Source organism: Heterocephalus glaber, unplaced genomic scaffold (genome assembly GCF_053883595.1).
Source record: "Heterocephalus glaber isolate CG9 unplaced genomic scaffold, H.glaber_assembly_v1.0 deba00000347, whole genome shotgun sequence".
NCBI classification, from domain to species: Eukaryota; Metazoa; Chordata; class Mammalia; order Rodentia; family Bathyergidae; genus Heterocephalus; species Heterocephalus glaber.
In genome coordinates, this window is record NW_028258143.1 from 42171413 (window position 1) to 42190399 (window position 18987).

At 38.4% G+C, this 18987-nt stretch overlaps 1 protein-coding gene and 1 long non-coding RNA gene across 3 annotated transcripts in view; one reads left to right on the forward strand and one right to left on the reverse strand.

Annotated features, from left to right (window-relative positions):
* Dpp4 (dipeptidyl peptidase 4) overlaps positions 1 to 18987 on the reverse strand; it is a 74888-nt gene that overhangs the window by 32198 nt on the left and 23703 nt on the right. For both annotated transcript variants that reach the window (XM_004835859.4, XM_013076119.3), the window contains exons 5-10: positions 18751 to 18831; positions 12322 to 12374; positions 12139 to 12211; positions 11166 to 11286; positions 8140 to 8300; positions 6554 to 6666 (exon numbers count right to left, since the gene is read on the reverse strand). In XM_004835859.4, the coding sequence (XP_004835916.1) occupies positions 6554 to 6666; positions 8140 to 8300; positions 11166 to 11286; positions 12139 to 12211; positions 12322 to 12374; positions 18751 to 18831 (602 nt within the window). The remainder of the gene's footprint in view (positions 1 to 6553; positions 6667 to 8139; positions 8301 to 11165; positions 11287 to 12138; positions 12212 to 12321; positions 12375 to 18750; positions 18832 to 18987) is intronic.
* Positions 2654 to 12714, forward strand: LOC110350967 (uncharacterized). Its single transcript, XR_002397931.2, has 4 exons — positions 2654 to 2798; positions 4309 to 4464; positions 10208 to 10324; positions 12530 to 12714. It is a non-coding gene; the product is annotated as an uncharacterized LOC110350967 (long non-coding RNA).

Sequence of the window (18987 nt, forward strand, 5' to 3'; positions counted from 1 at the left end):
CTATGGTATTTTAACATAAATTTATGTAACAAGAGATAATTTTCACAGTGCATCCTCCCCAACACATACCTTCAAACATTTTTGGAACCATTTCGGATTTTTAGTGAAATGCATGGAATTTATAGTACTCTTCTCCTAGTCTTCTTAACATTATTTTTTCTGCATAATTTTTATTTTACTTTTTTGCTTCTCTCTAGTGTAAGTTTGGATGACTATTCACCAATCACTTCTCTCTGGTGTCTGATCAAAGCCTTTTGCCCTTTTTTCAGAAGGTTCAGAACCAATTTTCTCATTCTCCTTTTCAGATTGTCCCATGGTTATATCTCCCATCACCTTGAACACTCTAAGATGCGCCACTTGCTCTCCTCCCCAGGGAGTGCTGTCCCCTCCTCTGGTGATCTTGCTTGACTGTCAGCTCTTTGAGGCAGCCAGCACCCACATCTTCCTTGTTCACAGGGAATCCCCAGAGCTGTACACAGTGCCTGGCTCCAAACAGACACTCATGACATTCCTGGGGAATGCAGCTCTCAAGAAACGAAAAAATCCTCTCGTGACTTTTATGGAGGAAATAGCTCTGGCCTTCTTCAGAACTCACACATCCCTTCCATTTCCACTCCCCTCACAGGCACTAAATCATGCAACAAATGTGTATTGAGCATTCAGGATAAAGCACTTTAGGCCACTCACAGCTTCACTATTCTTTTTTTTTTATGGCTGGATACTTAAAGTGTTAATGTAGCTATGACCCTTGGCCTCCATGCTGTTCCTGCTGCAGGTCCTACAAAACCAACCCCTTTACACAGCCTTGGAGCACTACACTCTACACAGAGGGATTCCCTTCCATGCCAACCCTCTTCTTACTTGTTACCAAGAACCTTTGTGTTCCCTCTCCTGGGTGCCTGTGCTCTCAAGAACACGCCATGTCTCCCAGCCATCCCTTCCTTAATTAAACTTGTCCTTGAGTCTGAAATGCCTGCCATGCCCTAACTTCTTTGGGTCACAGCTGAACTGCACCCTTTCCCATGAAGTTTTTTCTTGGAAATTCCCTGCTGCTGCACCGCTATCACCAGCTTTCAGGCACTTATCACAAACTGCCAGGCTGCAGCTCTGAGAATGCTTTGCATGTCATGTTGGGTAAGAAAGGTGTCTCCTCTAATTCTTTAGCATTTGGTCAAAGCAAGGAGCCAAAGGAGAAGAGGAAAGGCAAGTAAGTCTTACCCAGGACACATAATAAATCAGAGAGTGAAAGAATGAAAAGATGGAAAAGGAAGCTTTTCAAAAGGGATTTTCTAGACCAGGGGTTGGGAAACTTTTTTCAGTTAAGGATTGGACAGTAAATATTTTAATCTTTGTGATCTACATGGTTTCAGTCACAGTCACTCTGCCTTTGCAGCACGGAAGCAGCAGACAATACTTAAACAAATGACAGTGGCTATGTTCCAAAAAACCTGGAATTTAAATATGTAATTTTCACATCATGAAACATATTCTTTTGATTTTTTTCCTAACTATTAAAAAAAGTAAAGCCACTCTTATGTGTGGATGATGCAAATATGGGCAGCAGAACAGATTTGGTCCATGGGCCCTGGTGGAGCAACCTTGGTTCTACATGAGACATTCTTAAAATTTTTTGAACAATTTATAAAAAGTATGTGCCTCTGTCTAGGGTGGGGAAAACCCCTCTACTCAGATGCACAAAATGTCTGGAACCTTCTAAAGGGTTCCATAGGCATGGGTTAGGAAACCAGGATCCAGAAATACCCTTTCTCTTTTTTAAAGAGTTCTGATGGTGGAAGGGGGAGCCAAAATAATTCTTTTTCTTTTCTTTTCTTTTTTTTTTTTTTGGTATGGGGAACTTGGGACCTTTCACTTGCAAGGCAGGCTGTGGAACCACTGAGCTAAATCCCTGGCCCAAAATATTTCTTTTTCATGATTAATGCTGGTGCTAAGTAGCTTTATCTGTTAAAGCCATAAATTACTCAGGTTCAGAAGTCAGTACTGTAAAGCAACTTTTTCCTAATTGAAAACATTCAGTAATGGAATGCAGGAAGTTAGCCAGGAAGCTCATGTGTATCAGCCCCTTCTCTGCCTATTTCTAGATAAAGTTTAATGAACCTGGATCCTCTACTACCTTTGTCATTTCCATGGCCCAAAGTGTACTCTGTACCTTGGTGCTCAGCAAAGGCAGGTCACTAGTCGAGCAGACAGTTCTTTTTAAATTTTTAAAGTAAACATACTTCTCTTCCATTGCAGCCCTGAGATCATGCCAGGCTAAGATGTCAGGGTCATGAAAGAGATATAAACAAATGGTTCAACTGAACGTTTTACTGAAAGGTACTGCATTAGTCCAGAAACATCCAACAAGCAGGATTGCTTGATATCTGCTGATTTTATTCTTCAAAGAGAGAGGCAAATACTGAGTAGACTTTCTCTCTGTAATGGTTGAGGGATGGTAAGAAATGAGCCGCACCTGCAGTTAGGCCTTCCGCTGAGCCCACGGTATTGAATTAATTCTATGTTAGGTGGAATAACTCCACAAGCTTTGCTAACCTTGGGACCTGTAAAGTCCAAGGGGAATATAGCTGATATTAATACTAACACAACAGAGTAATTTCTGAACATAATAATGAGAGTGTGTGCCCATGTGTTGTCTGCCAGGAACTGTTCTAAGAACCCGACATAAAGCTCAAGACCACCTGTGAAGTAGGTACTCTTGTTGTTTTGTTTTGCAGATGAGGAAACTGAAGTGCAGAGAGGACAGTAACTGGGCCAGGATCACTCAACTGGAAAGTATCCTAGTAAGAGTTCAAATCCAGAAATTGGCTTCAGATCACCTGTTCACACTCACACCCACTGAAGAACCGCTGCTTATCCATCCCTTTGGGAAACATTACTAGTTAGCTTTATCTTCCTGCTTCTTTTTAGCACAACATTTCTCACTCAGTGAAATCTACTTATTCCTAGAGAGTTGTATGTAAACTAAATTTCATAAGGCAAATAATATTTGAATGCATTGAGAGAAACTTCATTTTGAATATCACACTATAGGAAATCTACTTATAAAATGACTGACGGTCCTAGGACAATGTCTTGCAAAGAGGAGGCATTTAATAGAAGTCTTTTGGGTGATATTCATCCTTTTATTTGTGTAAATGTTTCTTTTGGTACATTAAGGATGCTTAAAATAAGATATGCATTACTAACTGGAAAGACTATTGGAGGGAAAATGCTACTAAGAGCAACTGCAGACTGTGGATTGATTAATTTAGTGAATCACCAGAGGAAGCAGGCGTACTGCCAGTGCTGGCCTCGGGCTCCATGCCACCCTCGGCTTTGATAAGGATGCCAACTCTCCTAGGTTGCTGACAGATCCAAGAGAAGAGAAATGGGCGGGGCAAGATGGAGCAGATCAGAGGATGCAGCATGCATCAGTAGCAAGCCCTGATCTGCCTCCTTTCTTGCAGATGTGGCTAGTTTCCAAGGAATATCTGTCTGGTTTATTTATCTTTTGTGTGACAATCTCAGCCTTTGATGACCCTGCTTTATAGACCAAAGGTCATTCACTGTTTAGAGGAGCTAGAACAAGTCTTTATCTAATGTGTTCCGTAAAAGCAGAGAGAACAGGGGTGGGGTACATCATGAGCTGGATGTGATGGGGCCCCAGAGCAACTCAGCAGATGTTGGGTGGGGTCACATCAGTGGAGCACACCACCCTCTCCAGTCCTCTATTTCCAGGGCACAATGTTTGCAGCTGGATAGGACAGGGAGGAGCAGGAAAAGAAGATTGCCCTGCAAGGTCGCTGTGAAGACTATCCATGAACTCTTTGTGAATTCCTGTCCCATACACAGAAAGTCACTTGCAAAATCCACCTTATCCACCAACTTATCTATTAATTTATCCTACAAATATTGATTGAGCACTTGTTATGTCCCTGGAGATTCTCCTGTGAAAGTGATCCTTACCCTGTAAAACTTGTGTTATTTTGGTTGGCCATGTAACACTGCTGTAAATAAAACAGTAGGAGTTATATGCTTTTACAATATATACTGTTTCCTCTCAAATATTTTGGGCTTAAAGATTTCCATTATAAGTAGTTAATATTCATTAGCAGCTTGACTAATCTAATCAACTTTAGTGCCAAGTCAGTGAAGTAGCAGAGAGGCTGGCCTAGTTCAGGTTCAGGTCCGGTGTTGGGAGAGTTGCCCGAATCCCCTTCTCACTTGTCATCTGCAGGCAGCGCTTCTACTCACTTCCACTCACTTCTGCTAATTTCTAAGAAACCACAAACCAGTCTTGTTTTCCTATAGGATTTCACCTGCTGGAAGCAACAGACACATGGCCTCCTCGGAACACGAATAAGGGAAACATGAGCAGACGGAGCAAGAGAGGTGCTGCCCCTTGCAAGGCAGATCAGTCCAGAAATCAGTGAATTACGGGGTAACACAGCAGCAGCTTCCTGCATGGTATAACTTGCCTGAATTTCATTTCTGCTGCTGTATCTTTGCAAGCTGGAACATTGTCTTTAGAGAAAACCTACAGCCTAATTTTAGAAAAACTGCAACCTCACCAGTGTTAACAGAGACCAGAGCTATGTTTTAAATTCACTGTACAACACTTTGTTTTGGCATTTCCCAAAGTGAATCTTCATGTTCCACACAAAATATCCCATCAATGAAGCAGCCCCCAAGTTTAGCTTAAAGAATTAAAAAGCACAACAAATTAATGATTAATTCACAGAGGACAAAAAAAAAAATAAGCCTTTAGAATTGGTTGAGTTTCCTGAGCTCAACACTTCACAGCTGTGACTTGCAAAGGGATTTCTAAGTAGCGATAACTTAGTCTCTTCATCTGTAAAATGGCTATGGATGTGACACTATGGGGAGGAAATGAGACAACAAGGGCTGAACACAGAGCTCAGTCCCAGCCCCTAGGATGTTCTCAACACGTTTTCACTTGACTATTCAATTACTGTGTCTCAGCAGGCACAGGCTTCTGTCCTATTCCCACTTCCCACACTAACACGTGTGATTTTAGTGGTTCATTTTACTTTGCAGAGCTTCAGCTCTCAGCTGTGTATCACAGTGCAGCTCTGGCTGTGTTCTGGGATCTCTCCAGGTCTGTCTAATCTCTTGGGGCTCCCAGGAAGGAGGAGGACAAGGGCTAAGCTTGCCTGACCAGAGCAGCAATCTTCCATTTATTTTCTGTCATTGCACTTCTGCATTATATCTCACTTCAACAAAGCTTCTGGGTCCTTCAAAAGAGTTTATAAACTATTGGTGAGATCTAGACTTCTTTCCAGATAGAATATTTTTCTGAGCAGGCACTCATGGCTCATCCTCCCTGCAGATAGATATTGGTTGTAAACCAAGAGATCACACCAAGCACTGCCAGGTTTTTCCTGGGTAGCTGCTCATGTTCCCATGCTCTGTTCCACCTCAGTGCCCTCCTCCTCTCTGCCCTGCTGGAGTTGGATTTGCTCAATCTGTACATTCTTCAGGAAGCTGTCTTTGATCCCAGGCATCATGGAAGCCCATCTCCCCTGCTTGGAATGCCTCTAACCTGTTTTTACCTCTGTCATTTTACTCTTAGAGTCATTTATCTTATTATTTTATATCATCTCCCTGATCATAAGTGCTGGAAACACACAGGCCTGAAGGTGCTTAATAACAGTATTTCAAACCTCCAGGATTATGTAAGCAAGTCACATCTTGGGACACAAGATGACGATGGGGCTCTCAAATTGAATTCACAGCTTCTCTCAGTTTCTGTAGATCTCATGCTGGCCTACAAAGCCCCGTGTGATCCTTGTCTCTACCATACTCTCTTCTCCACTCAGAAGGCTCCAGTCAGTCTGGCTTCCTGTAGTTCCTTGAAAGCCCCCAGCACATTCGCTCTGCAGAGCCTTTATACTTCTTTTGCTGCTCAAATGGCACCTGCAAGCATCCGTGTGAATAGATCCCTTGCTTTCTTCAAGCATCACTGCTTACACTTCTTATCACAAGGGCCTTCCCCAACTCTCTCTACCAGCCCCATCGCCTTTGTCTTGCTTTGGTTTTTCTCACAACATTTATCACCACCTGGCATTTTCTTTCTATTTTTTTTCTTAAATTCTTTTATTGGTACATTTTAGGTACACAATACATTTACATTTATCAATGGGTGCTTGTACCTGTACATGATGTATCTTGGTTCTTCTTTTTTTCCCTATTTCCTGTGCGCCCTTCACCCCCGCCACCTGACATTTTCTATTGCTATTTATCTGGTTATTGGTTGTCTTCTCCAGTTTGAGAGTGACTCCTCAATACCTGTGATGCTGGCTGCTCTGACCCTGACCATTAACCTGCATGCCTCTCACTAGAATTGTGCTCAGCCTAAAGTTCTGAAGTAGGGGCTCAACCAAGAGTCACTGAATGAAAGAATGAATGAATGTCAGTCTGGGTGACACTATGGGGTGCTGTGATGTCTCTCATCACTTGTGTTTGAAACCTTCTGCCTGTAAAGTATGAAACCGTCCACACCCCAAGCATTCTGAGCATTCAGGTGAAGTCTTACCCTGTTATCACAGAAGCAGGAGCAGCAATTTGGATGGAAGTTGCACTGGTGAGTGAGCTGAGAGTGTCTGTATTTACAACAAAGAACTTTACAGTTGGATTCACGGCTCCTGCCTAGGAAAAAGCAATTCCAGAATTGGGATTGACAAAAAACTGTCACTACGTAACTTAAAACCATACCAAAATGTCCACATTATAGCCATAAAATTATTACAACCCAACTGTCTCAAAAATTCAATATAAATAAAATATAAGGGAGAGTCAGGAAATGCAACATTTTCATGTTCAGGCAGAAGCATATGTAAATTTGTGTGTATGTGTGTGTGTGTGTGTGTGTGTAAAACTTGAAGATCCAAAGTATTCCTTATTTAAATAAAAAATGTTTACATGTTCACAACTTATGTACTGTGTGCAAGTGAGGATAAACCTCTGAAAATCACTTCTATCATTTGCAAATATTGCCTGGCTCTGAGGGATAAAAAGTCTTTGGTGCCTGTCACTGTGAAGAACCCCTGGGTTCTCCCAAAGATGCAGTCCACCAGGAAAATTAGTACCTGAGCCAAGAGCCAGGGATGCTAATTGGGTGGTGCTCACTTCCACCCCATGCTCAGGGTCACTGCGTTGCAGCTTTACAGTTAGAATTATGACAGAAGCCTAAAGCCTTTTAAAGTATACACATAGATCTTCTATTGACAGATTAGGTAGAAATAATACGATATTTTTAGTGAGAACATTTTATGGATTTTTTTTTGCCAGTTTTGCTCATCAAAAAATAACATTCCACTAAAAACACATCTCCATATTTAGTCTCAGATCTTTTTCCCTTTAACTTCCTCTCCTTTCCGAAAATGGCAGCTTTTCATAAGGCAAATTAAGTGAGTTGGTAAAAATAAAAATTCCCCTTTTTTCAAATTGCTTACAGCAAAACTACTTCATTAGATTTTCCTATAGATAAGACTGGGGCCATTTGTACAGTACTAGTGAAGAATCCCTGGCTCCCTTCTGAATCCCCTCTTCCCTGGCTTACATTGCTTAACAGAGCTCTTCAATTATAATAAACACACATCCTGGATGGCAGAGAACAGTCTTGAAAACCAAGATGTGACACTATTATTACAAATGTAGGACGTGTAAAGTTTACATTAGTGCCAAATCTATAATAGAACCACTAAAACTAGTCATGTACTGTATCCTGTTAATTAGTAATACAATCTGATATACAACCAAGCGTTTCAACTTCATCTCGGGCACATTCCAACTTCTACAAATGAGATGAGCTTCTGATTCAATTACTTCATTCAAACATTTTCATTGCCCCCCCCCTACCTCTTTCAAAAGCATTTTCACCATCTTTATCTGCTTGTCATTTCTCAAAGTTTTTGGAGAAATTACAAAACCTTAAATCACACTCTTTCCTGGGATAATAAAAATACTTTAAAATTGCCAGATGCTGTTGACTTCAGCAAGAGTAATCACAGCAAGCTGTTGAAGAGAGGCTGACAATATTTTCATTAGCAGGAAGGGATTAAATGCAACCATTCTCTTCCCATCAAATCACAGAACCACTATACAAGCAGGAGCACAGACCTTTGGATATGGAATCTGTACAGTCTTTGGGTACTGCAAGGACTCGTCTGAGTAGAATGAGTATTCAATAAGTGGGACTTCTGTATCATTAAATTGGGCATATGCTAAGAAAGTGCTGTTTGGAGACCACCATAGAGCAGAGTAGGCACTGAAGATTTCCTCTGAAAAAAAGACATAAATTGTTCTGTTACAAGAAGTAGCTGATAAATTGGCTTTGGCATTCAAAATATTGTTCTCATTAGCTTTAGTAATTACAGTAGAGTTCAACTAATGAACCACTTTGCATTTGCTGGGTTTCCAAAATCAGAGTAATACAAATGAATAAAAATAAAATCTTCAAGGATATATCTGGATTGTAAAAATAAGTAACCCATTGGACCATTTTAGAATATTTTAGCATGCAATATTTAATATAAGCACTACATTTTTTTTTTATCTTATAATCCTCTAAATTTATGCCTCAAAACATACTAAAAGTAAATTTCACACAGGAGGCTGATTTTCCTTTCTAATTTTCAAACAGTCAACATGCCAGGATACTCTCCCCAACTGGGCTCAGTTTGTACTGAGCCCACAGGGTACTGGTGGGTGGTGTGTAGCTCCAGGCTATCAAACCAATATGGTGCCCGGAGTTCACTACTCTTGGCACAAACATGGTGTGGGAAGGATGGATTTAGAATAGCAAGAGCTCCATGAGACCCTTACTGAGAAACATCTCCTTTACACAGCCGAGAAAAACTGCCTGAGTTTAACACCCTCCTCTGGTGTATATGCTGATGGGTCAGAAAATAGGTTCAAAGAAGGAGGCAAAGGAAAGATCTTGCTTTGCAGTGCATCCTTGGGTTTATAATTAATACCTGACATTGGCAGTTCCTCCCTATGATCATTATGGGGACTATTCATGGGACATTCCATCTCTGGCTCTTACACTGCCTAAATTTCTTTCACCAACTTGGAAGGGAGATTCAAGTAGACTAGGTGAAAATTCTTGTTTAATTTACTAGTCTCATGTGATGATGTGGGGATAAACATAAAAGCAAAAGTACAGAAAATAAAATTTAGGGTTAGGAAATTATCTATCCCAATCAATCTCTTGATGATTATGTCCTCTTTATATGGTGTGTATGTATATGAATACATTTTTGGTGGTAACAATAGCAGCAGCAGTGGTAAAAATAATATCAAGAAAAAATATAGTGATTGTCTCAATGATTAGCTGATATTTCATAAATGTGAACTACGTACCAGGCACTGATAATAACTGACTCTTATTATGTCAGTTATTCCTCACAATAATTTGTTGTACAGATGAGCAAAGTGTAGAGGGCCTAAAGAGGATAAGAAATTTGCCTAGGGTCTCATAGCTTTCATTTGAATCCATACTGTACTGACCCTACTTGCCTCTATTTCAGTACTTCTACTAACATAAAATCTATTACATGTTAAGGCAGCCTACTCCCACTTTGACAGCTTCATACTTATATCATTAACTTACATATATATAATCATTAAAAATTTATAAAACACATCTAATTTATTCTTTATGAAGATCTCTAGGTGAATCTATTCACCAATAGATTGCCAATTTTACAGAGAAGTAAACGGAGATTTTAAGAAATCGAGTGAATTGCCTGAGATGCACTAGAACCCAGGACTTATAAGACTCCAAATCAAAGGCTTCCAGTAAGAACTTCTTCATATTCTATACTGAGTAGATATCTCATAGCTTTTACCCATTGATTCTAGACTATCACACAGTTTCAGTGAAATAAACTTGATACAAGTACAGCTAGGTTTTGGTCTGTACAATTACTCATACATGAGGTAGCCATTAATATTCTGTTTTCAGTTGGTGCTGATTTGAAAGGAGGACTATAGTTTTCCATATTTACCATGCAAAAATTTTCCACTACAGGCTGAAGCCTGCTTTTTTGAAAAAGCCCCATACTGGATCTGTGAAGCTATTTTCCTACATGTAATGGTTTGGTCACTAACATGAAGATGAGACATCACCAGCTATTATCTACCTTAGAGATGACGGCTGTGTGTTGTCCTGTTCTATTGTTAGAGACACCCAGCTGTGCCCGAGGGAGGGACATACTCAGGACAGAGGCTTTACCCACTTGATGTTGATGATCCCAAAGGAGACTCTATGCTCTGCTGTCCAACACAGTGAGTACTGCAGGTAAATTTTATTATAAGTTTTAATAAAACATTTATTTCTGGCCAATGGAAATTTATCTTTCTTGTAACCCTATTTAAGATTTTTTGTAATATTATCCATTAACTGAAATCGACTTGGCCTGGATAAGAAACTAAATCATGAAACAAAACATTTTTTTAATCTATGAAGAATAAATAATAGGGTGAAATCAGGATGAGTCTTTCTAATAAGTATGAAACAACTCATTTTTCCTTGAGTCTAATTATTTTTCTTCTTTCAAAACTGGAAATCAGAATTTGTCCAAGTTCAAGTGCACTCAAGTCCTCTATAAACCAGGCACTTTCTTCTTCTTTACTCTCCAACCTCCAGACAATATTTTAACATCATTTTTAATGTTATGGGAGTTTCTTTCCTTAGAAAATTCTGGGTGAGGGGCCAGGGATGTAGCTCAGTGGTTTCACAGCCTGCTGCACAAGCGCAAGGACCTGAGTTCGATCCCCGGTACCAAAAAAAAAAGAAACTTCTGGGTGAGGTAAATCTAGTTAGAGAAACTGCTGAGGTTAATTTACAGGCTTTTATGCCCTAGTAAAGCCAGCAAAGCTACCTGTACAGAAAGGCCCTTTGTGGTAGTAAACCAAAGACAAACAGAGCATTGTTGAGACAATGAGGACAGAAGCAGCACTTGCTACTCTTAGGAAAATCTTAGTGTGTGAAATACCTGGTGTTGTGAGTTCTTAGAGATTTGAAGACATTAAAAAAATACAACATTAAGTCGAATTGAATTTCTCAATTTTTAAAGAATGTTTAAATATTTTAAACAGCTTTTAGATTTTATGATTTGAAAAAGTTATAGAGTCTCTACCTTCATAAACCCAGTCAGTTATTCCATTAAATATTATATTTTCCTCCCCAGTCCGTGTGATTCTGTAACTTGGTAAATTTGGTTCAATTTTAACATAAATATCATTTTTCCAAATATATGCCTAAAAGATAAAAAACATCAGTATTAATAATGTTATAATACATTTTATTCTGGAATCCTAAAACCGCTTATCTATTTAAGTGTAATGGTCACCATATTTAAAGAGTAAATTTGAACACAAGGAGTCATTTGCTCTCTCCACTCTTAAATTATAAGTACACAGGCTATAGTTCCCAAATAATCTTTATAACATTCTTAATATATTAAGAATAAGAGGGCCAGGGATTTAGCTCAGTGGTACCATGCCTGCCTTGCAAGCACAAGATCCTGAGTTCCATCCCTGGTATGGAAAAAAAAAAAAAAGAATAAGAAGCTTACAACTACCATTATTTGGATGTTAAAGTGTATGCAAAGACCTAGACAGCTGGCCACTTTTCCAGGATGATGTATGCTTGTGTATTTCTTTCTTAAGAGGGAGTGCAGAGGGAGTGCAGCTGCATTCTTGGAAAGAGAAGTTGGACAGTAGATAAACATTCCATCTTTGTATTTAAATTTTTCTGGGCCTCTGAAATTCTACTAGTACCATAGAATGTGAAGATACAATTATAGTGACTCAGAAGGTCTCTAAACTAGCAGAAAGCAGATGCGCCTCAAAAAATATCTAAGTACAACAGACAATTAGAACTTAAAAGTATAACAAGAATTTCTAAGTGAATAACCAATTCTCTGCTAGAAGTCTGGAAACTTTCAGGAATTATATTTGTTATGTTAGGCTAGTGAAATACTGTCTGGGGCAATAACACTGGGCTTTCTAATGAATTAATTAGCTTCCTAAGATGCCTGCTTTGTTTCATCGTCTGCATAAGCAAGATTTAAGCCAATATTTTTGTCACTACAGGAGTGATTTACTAACCAATTTATGACCTTCAGATGACCATGTGATCCACTGTGTATTGTTTGGAATTCCCTCTTCTTTTATCAGCTGCCTGGAAAAAGATAAAAGAAAACATTACTGAAAGAATAACTCATAGTGAGGTATCCTTTGAAAAAAATTATAGTAGAAAAGTCTAATAGATTTTTCAAGGAAAGCACTGACCTTTTATTTAAGTCATAAATATCATATGAAGCTGTGTAGGAATGCCTCCATTGCTATAAAAGAAAACAGATATTTCAGGTTTCTGTGATACCTGATGGTTTGGTCACTTGCTATAGGACCCCAGGATGGCAGATATGGTAATATATTACTGGCTAACTCTCAGATTTCATCATATATTCCCTCTGTACTCAAAATACGCTCTATTTAGATTCCTAGAACTTGGGGATTTGAAAGTATGCTGGAGATCACCTCATACAAACACCTCTGGACGTCATCTATAGCCTTGCTCTGGGATCACCTCCTTCAAGGAGACTTCCTAGGACCACAGAGGACCGACATGCCATTTTTTTGTGTGCAATGCTATTCCTAGCATTTGGCATAGCATTTTAAGATTGCCTGTCTAGGAAAATAGAAATTTTCACTTTTCACCTATCTTACTTGTAAAATATTTAAAAGATGTATGATTCTATTGTTGGTAGTGATGGAAGAAATGTTTACTTCGAACACTGATGATGAAAATGTCAAATGTTAGATTATTTGAAAGCTACCTAGTAATACATATTAAAATCACCAATTTTTTAAAGAACCATCTCAAGAGGCTGAAAATGAGTGTCAAGTTACTAAACATAAAGTTTGTAGAAGAAAATAAATAGTAAAGTTAAAAACAATGACCAATATAAAACACGTAATAGAGAAAAATCAACAAAGACAAAAATTAGTTCTATAATGAGACAGTATAATTGCTAATATAGTAATAGATGAGGGCAAAGAAATACAAATGCCCAATATCAGAAATGAACAGTGGAACATCACAATAGACTTCACCAGTCTATTGCACCAGACACTAAAGAATACAAGGGATCATGTGAACATTTTTTCCAGTAAATTATAAAATTTGAAAAATGGAAGAATTCCTTGAAAAATAATTTATGAGACAAGAACATCTGAATAGTCTTATATTCCATAACCTTATTGAATCCATAAATAAAAATCTTTAATAAAGAAGAAGCCAAGTCCAAGTAGCTTAATCAGCAAACAAACCCCTTGTTATTTTTCCAAATAAGTTGAAACCTTATGTCCACACATAAACCTACACACAAATGTTTATAGCACCATAAATTATAATTGACAAAACTTGCAAGCAACCAAGAAGTCCTTAAATCGTGCATGACTAGATAAACAGACTGTAGTAGAGCCATACAATAAATTATTATTCAGTGATATAAGAAATAAGTTATCAAGCCACAAAAAGACATGGAAGAACCTCAAAAGCACATTTTTCTAAGTGAAGTAAGCCAATCTGAAAGGCTACATATTGTATTAACCGCTGACTTTCTGGAAGAGGAAAACTATGGAGACCAGTGAAGAGAGCAGTGGTTGCTTGGTGGAAGGGAGGAATGAGTAGGTGGAGCACAAGGGAGTTTCAGCAGTGAAATTACTCCATATGATACTGCAACGGTGGGTGCATGTGATATATTTGGCAAAATCAACAGTCTACCCTAATATAAACTATGGACTTCAGTTAATACCAATGCGTCCATCAATATTCAAGGGCTCATCAGCTGTAATAAATGTATCACACATAATGCAGGATGTTAAAAGGAAAAACTGGGTAGGGGGGATGAAAGAGTATACAGAAAAACATTACTTATGCTCATTAAACCTAAAGCTGATCTAAAAATATAAAACCTATTAATTAAACAAAATGAATTAGAGCTATGGCTTAAAAGTCCTCTTTCATGTCTTTAGTTGTGCTCTGCCTGCCGAAATGTACTGAGCCATTTAAAATATTTACCTTTCATGGTCATTTTGACTTTGGGGAAGGTTACAAGTCCCACGGTATCAGATCTGGTGAATAAGGTGGATGAGGCCACATCACAATATATTTATGAGTCTGTCTTTGAGTTGAATGGCATTTGGCAACAGCATTCACTGTGTTTTTTTAATCATACTTTGTAAAGACACTCCCTAAGGAGAGCTTCCCAGAACTGCTTCAGTAATGGGCAAGAATGATAGGATAGGTGTGTGCAAAGTAAGAAAGTGTATTTTGAGGGAGATTAATGGCAATATGTCTTTTACAGCAATATATTGTTTTTAAATTAAACATTCACTGTATATTTTGATCTGTCTGTCTGTAGACTTTAGGGATCCAAACAGAAAAGGAAGAGGGAAAGCTAAAGATTAAAAAGTGTGTATATGATCATATTTTTGTATTTATGTCTGTATGTGAATGCACATAAAAATTAAAGATATTTTAAAAGAAATTCCTTGTCTATATGCCTGTATTCCTTATGATACTCTTACAAGAAAGAAATTGTGGCTTTCTCACCATTACATACTTGGAATCTAGTGCAAGCCACACAAAAATTATTCAATATATAAAATGAAACTACAATAAAATTCAAATTTGAGTGATGAGATAGATGAAATGGGCAGCTCAAGGACACCCAGCTATATGACCCCAGAGCTGAGACAGTCAGGTTCCTAATCCTCACTACTTATCACTTATAACCCTCCTCTACTCTTATGTCAACAAATATTTATTAAATTCCCACTTCTTGTAAGTCATACATTCCTTTCCTCAATCTTGGATTATTTTGACACACCCATGCTTGTTTCTGGGCAACCTCCAGCATAATATTTGGTAAAGTGAAAAGGTGTGATATAAGCTAAAAATATTAAGAAGGTCTGAGATCATTTCAGGATAACAAAACCGAAATGAGTTGTAAAAGGAAACCCAAGATGTTTGGAATGATCACTTTCTCTTTTGCAACATCCAGGTATGTAGTTTATAAACACTGGCAGTTTCCATTTATCATGCATTACTCTGCTTGAAGTGCTCCTAGTTGAATGGGAGATGCGAGCAAGTAAACGATAATAAAGGAATCACAATAAGATTTAGTGGTAGGTAAGGAGAGGCAGGCAACATAAATTAGGCCTTGGGGAGAGAGAGAAGCTTATGCAAAGGTGATTCTTGGGCTGAATTTCAGAGTGGAGGACCGCCACACAAAGAACGGGTAAAAGCATATGATAGCAGAGAGAAGTTGAAATGTAAAGTTAAGAAAGATTATGTTTAAGAGCACAAGCTTTGGAAATCTAACTTGGATTCAAGTCTCCACTGTGTAATATCAGGCAAGTTTCTTTCTAAACATTAATATTCTTTTCAGGAAAATGGATATAAAGACATAAACAATCTGAGTTGCCTGAGAATATATGCAAAGTACTTACCAAGGTTCTGAAACACCAACGTGTGATAGAGGATACAACTGTTATTATCTCCAAACCATTAAAGAATGAACAAACATACCCACATTTACAGCAGCACAGTTCATAATAGCTAAATCTTGGAAGCAGCCTATATGTTCATCAACAGATGAATGGAAAAAGAAAATGTAATTATACACAACATGGTACTACTCTGGCATTAAGAAGAATAAACTTGAGTCATTTGTAGGTAAATGGATGCACCTTGAGACTATAGTATTAAGTGAAATAAATGAGACACACGGTATAAATATTACATGGTTTCCCTTATATGACAAATTCAAAATATACATAAAGAACAAAATAAAAAATGGTACAAAATAGGGAGATCAAGTTTTTTGCAGATGGGAAATGAAGCAAGAGATGGTGACAGAGGGGAAGGAGGAGAAGAAAAGGGGAGGAGAAGGAGATGAAAAAAGCATTAAAATGTGTTGTGTACATGTACCAAGTCCCATGAGGAATGTGATCATTATGTACTGCAAACATGCACTAAGAAAAATAAAACTTGAAAAAAATAACTAAAAGAAAAAAAAATTTTTTTAAAAGAATGAGCAGAGATGCTAGGAGAGCATCCATAACAAACTGTATGATACCTGCTCATTTATTCATTCATTCATGTATTAGTAGTTACAATTTAGTGGTAATAATTGATTATTCTGGATGCACTAACTCAGAGAGAAGTTACATGAGGTAGGATCTCAAAGCCAATGGACAGTGAGCTCCAAGCCAGCCTTTTCTTTCTTCTGATACTCTTCTTTTTGAACGTTGGTTAATCAAGGCATTTATGCTGCCCATAAAATTCTACTGGACACTTTCGAAAGTGAAAAAAGAAAAGATAGATCTTCACTTCCAATAATGTTATCATTTAGTGCTTTGTAATGAAACATGTATTCATTTAATAAGCATTTGTTGGGTGTCTGCCATGTGGTCCAGTCTTAGGTTCTGCAGCAGTGACTAAAACACAGGGAAACTGGTACTAAAGGCAGGCAATAAATAAGCAAAGAAATAAATAACAAAACGCCATAAAATGTTATGAAGAAACTAAAGTAAGGTCCTGTGATAGAGAATGATTTGTGGAGTGTGGGCGGGCCACTGTGGGAAGAGCAAGGCTTCCAAAACAGCCTGGACCTGACCTTCTAGAGAAGGAAAGACAGATTATCACAGGGGAGGTCTTAGGAAGAAGCAACAATTCCTCAGCCCTTGGATGAGAATGAGAGTAGTGCTTGAGAAAAGACAGGTTCTCTTAAGTGAGTCAGATCACTGACTCAAGTGAGAGCTCCTGAATCCACTCTGCTGTAGGCACCACATGTAGTTACACTGATGAAGTTACTTTGGAGTAGGATCACAGACATCTGTGCTTTCTAATTCCTTCCCAAGACAGCCTAGGGTGCAAGTAGGGAAGAGAAGTGCTGGCCAATCATGAAGAGCGTGGGACAGAGTGTAGGAGGTGGGGAGGTGGGGTCAGATGGGCAGGCTGAGGTCCAGGGAGACAGGCTCCATAGTTGCCATGTCTAGTGCTGGTGTTTTCTTCTGAAAGTGATGGGGAACCACTGGAAGTTTTGAGCAGAGTTGTGGCTTAATCTAATTTAGGCTTAAAAAGGAGCACTTTGGATCCTTCCTGAAGCATGGATGGTGGGGGAAGAGCACAGAGTGAACAAGGAAAAGCAGTTAAAAGCACAGGTAAACACCAATGACACACCAAATACAGATCACTAATGATGGTTGTCTAAAGCATGTATGAACTATAACTGGTAGTGTGCATCACACAGACTTGTCATACTAGACTAAGTAGCAAATGGAGCTGATATTACCTTTCTACCTTATTTGCTTATGTTAGTCTTTAACAAGAACAGCCATTATTCAATGGTTTTCAATCCCGGTTGCCCATTAAAATATTCTATAGCACTAAAAAAAAAATTCTGGTGCCAGCTTTACCCCAGGAACTTCAATTTATTGATCTAGAGATTGAACCTGGATACTGGGGATTTTTATAAAAGTTCCTTAAGTGAATTTATTTTCTGGAATAAGAAGCACTCAATTACACAAATGAACCTATTGAGAACAGTTATGTTCAAGTTGGCACAGGATTCTGATCTGCTTCTAATTGATGGGTTTAGCAAGAATAAAAAGTCTTCATATTCAGGAAATGGAGCCCAACACAGGGATCCAGGATAAATATTATGATTGAAAGTCGCCATCCTGAGATGGTAAATGGAGCAGGGAATGCTTTGTTTGGCCTGACTAGAGCAGCACTGGTATGTGAGATAAGGCCACTTAGTATTATTTATCCCAGAAAAAGAAAACTCAGGGTTAGGAACCCCCAGCTTTGTGTTTTATTTTCAATACAGAGTATCTCACCAGGCTTTCAGACTTTTCTGCATCTCTTAAAGTATCCTATACTAGATAAATGTAGTCAACTCCATGATAGCCAGAAAACTGCAGTTCAGTGGCATCCGTCAAAACAGGGAAGGGCCAGGGATATAGCTCAGTGGCACCACGCCTGCCTTGCAAGTGCAAGGTCCTGAGTTCAATCGCTGGTACAAAAAAAAAAAAAAAAAAAAACCAGGGAAGATACTCAACTCATTGGGGCCCTTTCCCGATGATGTGAGGATCCCCTGTTGGGCGAGTGGTAGTCAGGAGGCCGAGTGCTCTTTGCAGGACCTTTGTGACTGGAGCTGAGGGTCCCCTAAAAATGACTTGTATATGCAGTAAAGGTTGGGAGGTTGTCTAGGTCATCTTACAGAGTCATCCAGAGGACAGGAGGGTTAACTTTTAATGCAAATACTTACTGAAGGTCTTACCCTACATAAAGCTGAGACAAAGGAAATAAGAAGTTATATCCCCAGTTGTAAAAGCCAGACATGTACATTTATGTTAACTGTATAAGATAAATTCCTATTATAAATTTTATTAGCTTATATTAGCAACTTATGCTATATTGTTATTATAAATTATGAGGTTTTTAACATTAAAATAATTTTCTTTTAAAACACTGGTTAGATTCGTCTTTTATAAGAATGATTTTCGATGCTGAATTAATGAGTTTTTAGTGCCAATTATGTTACTTAGGTATCAATATTATATATATACATACACTTGAAATTCATTACAAAATAGCATATTCATAGGATTTTTTAAATGTCACTAAGGAAGCATTTCTTTTACCTTCACATAGTTGGATTCTAAGAGAATGAAGAGTCCATCAGGAGACACTGAATAATCACTGACAGAATTTCCCAAGGCTTCCTGTGGATCAAAAGAAGAAAGAAAAAGTAACCAATGTAATGTCACTGAGTACTTACCAAGCAGAGGGCACTCTTTTAGACACATCGCTTGGGGAGCACATACTCTAGGTGTCACCCACACAAATGACCAAGATATGAGTGGGCAGTGATCCAGGTT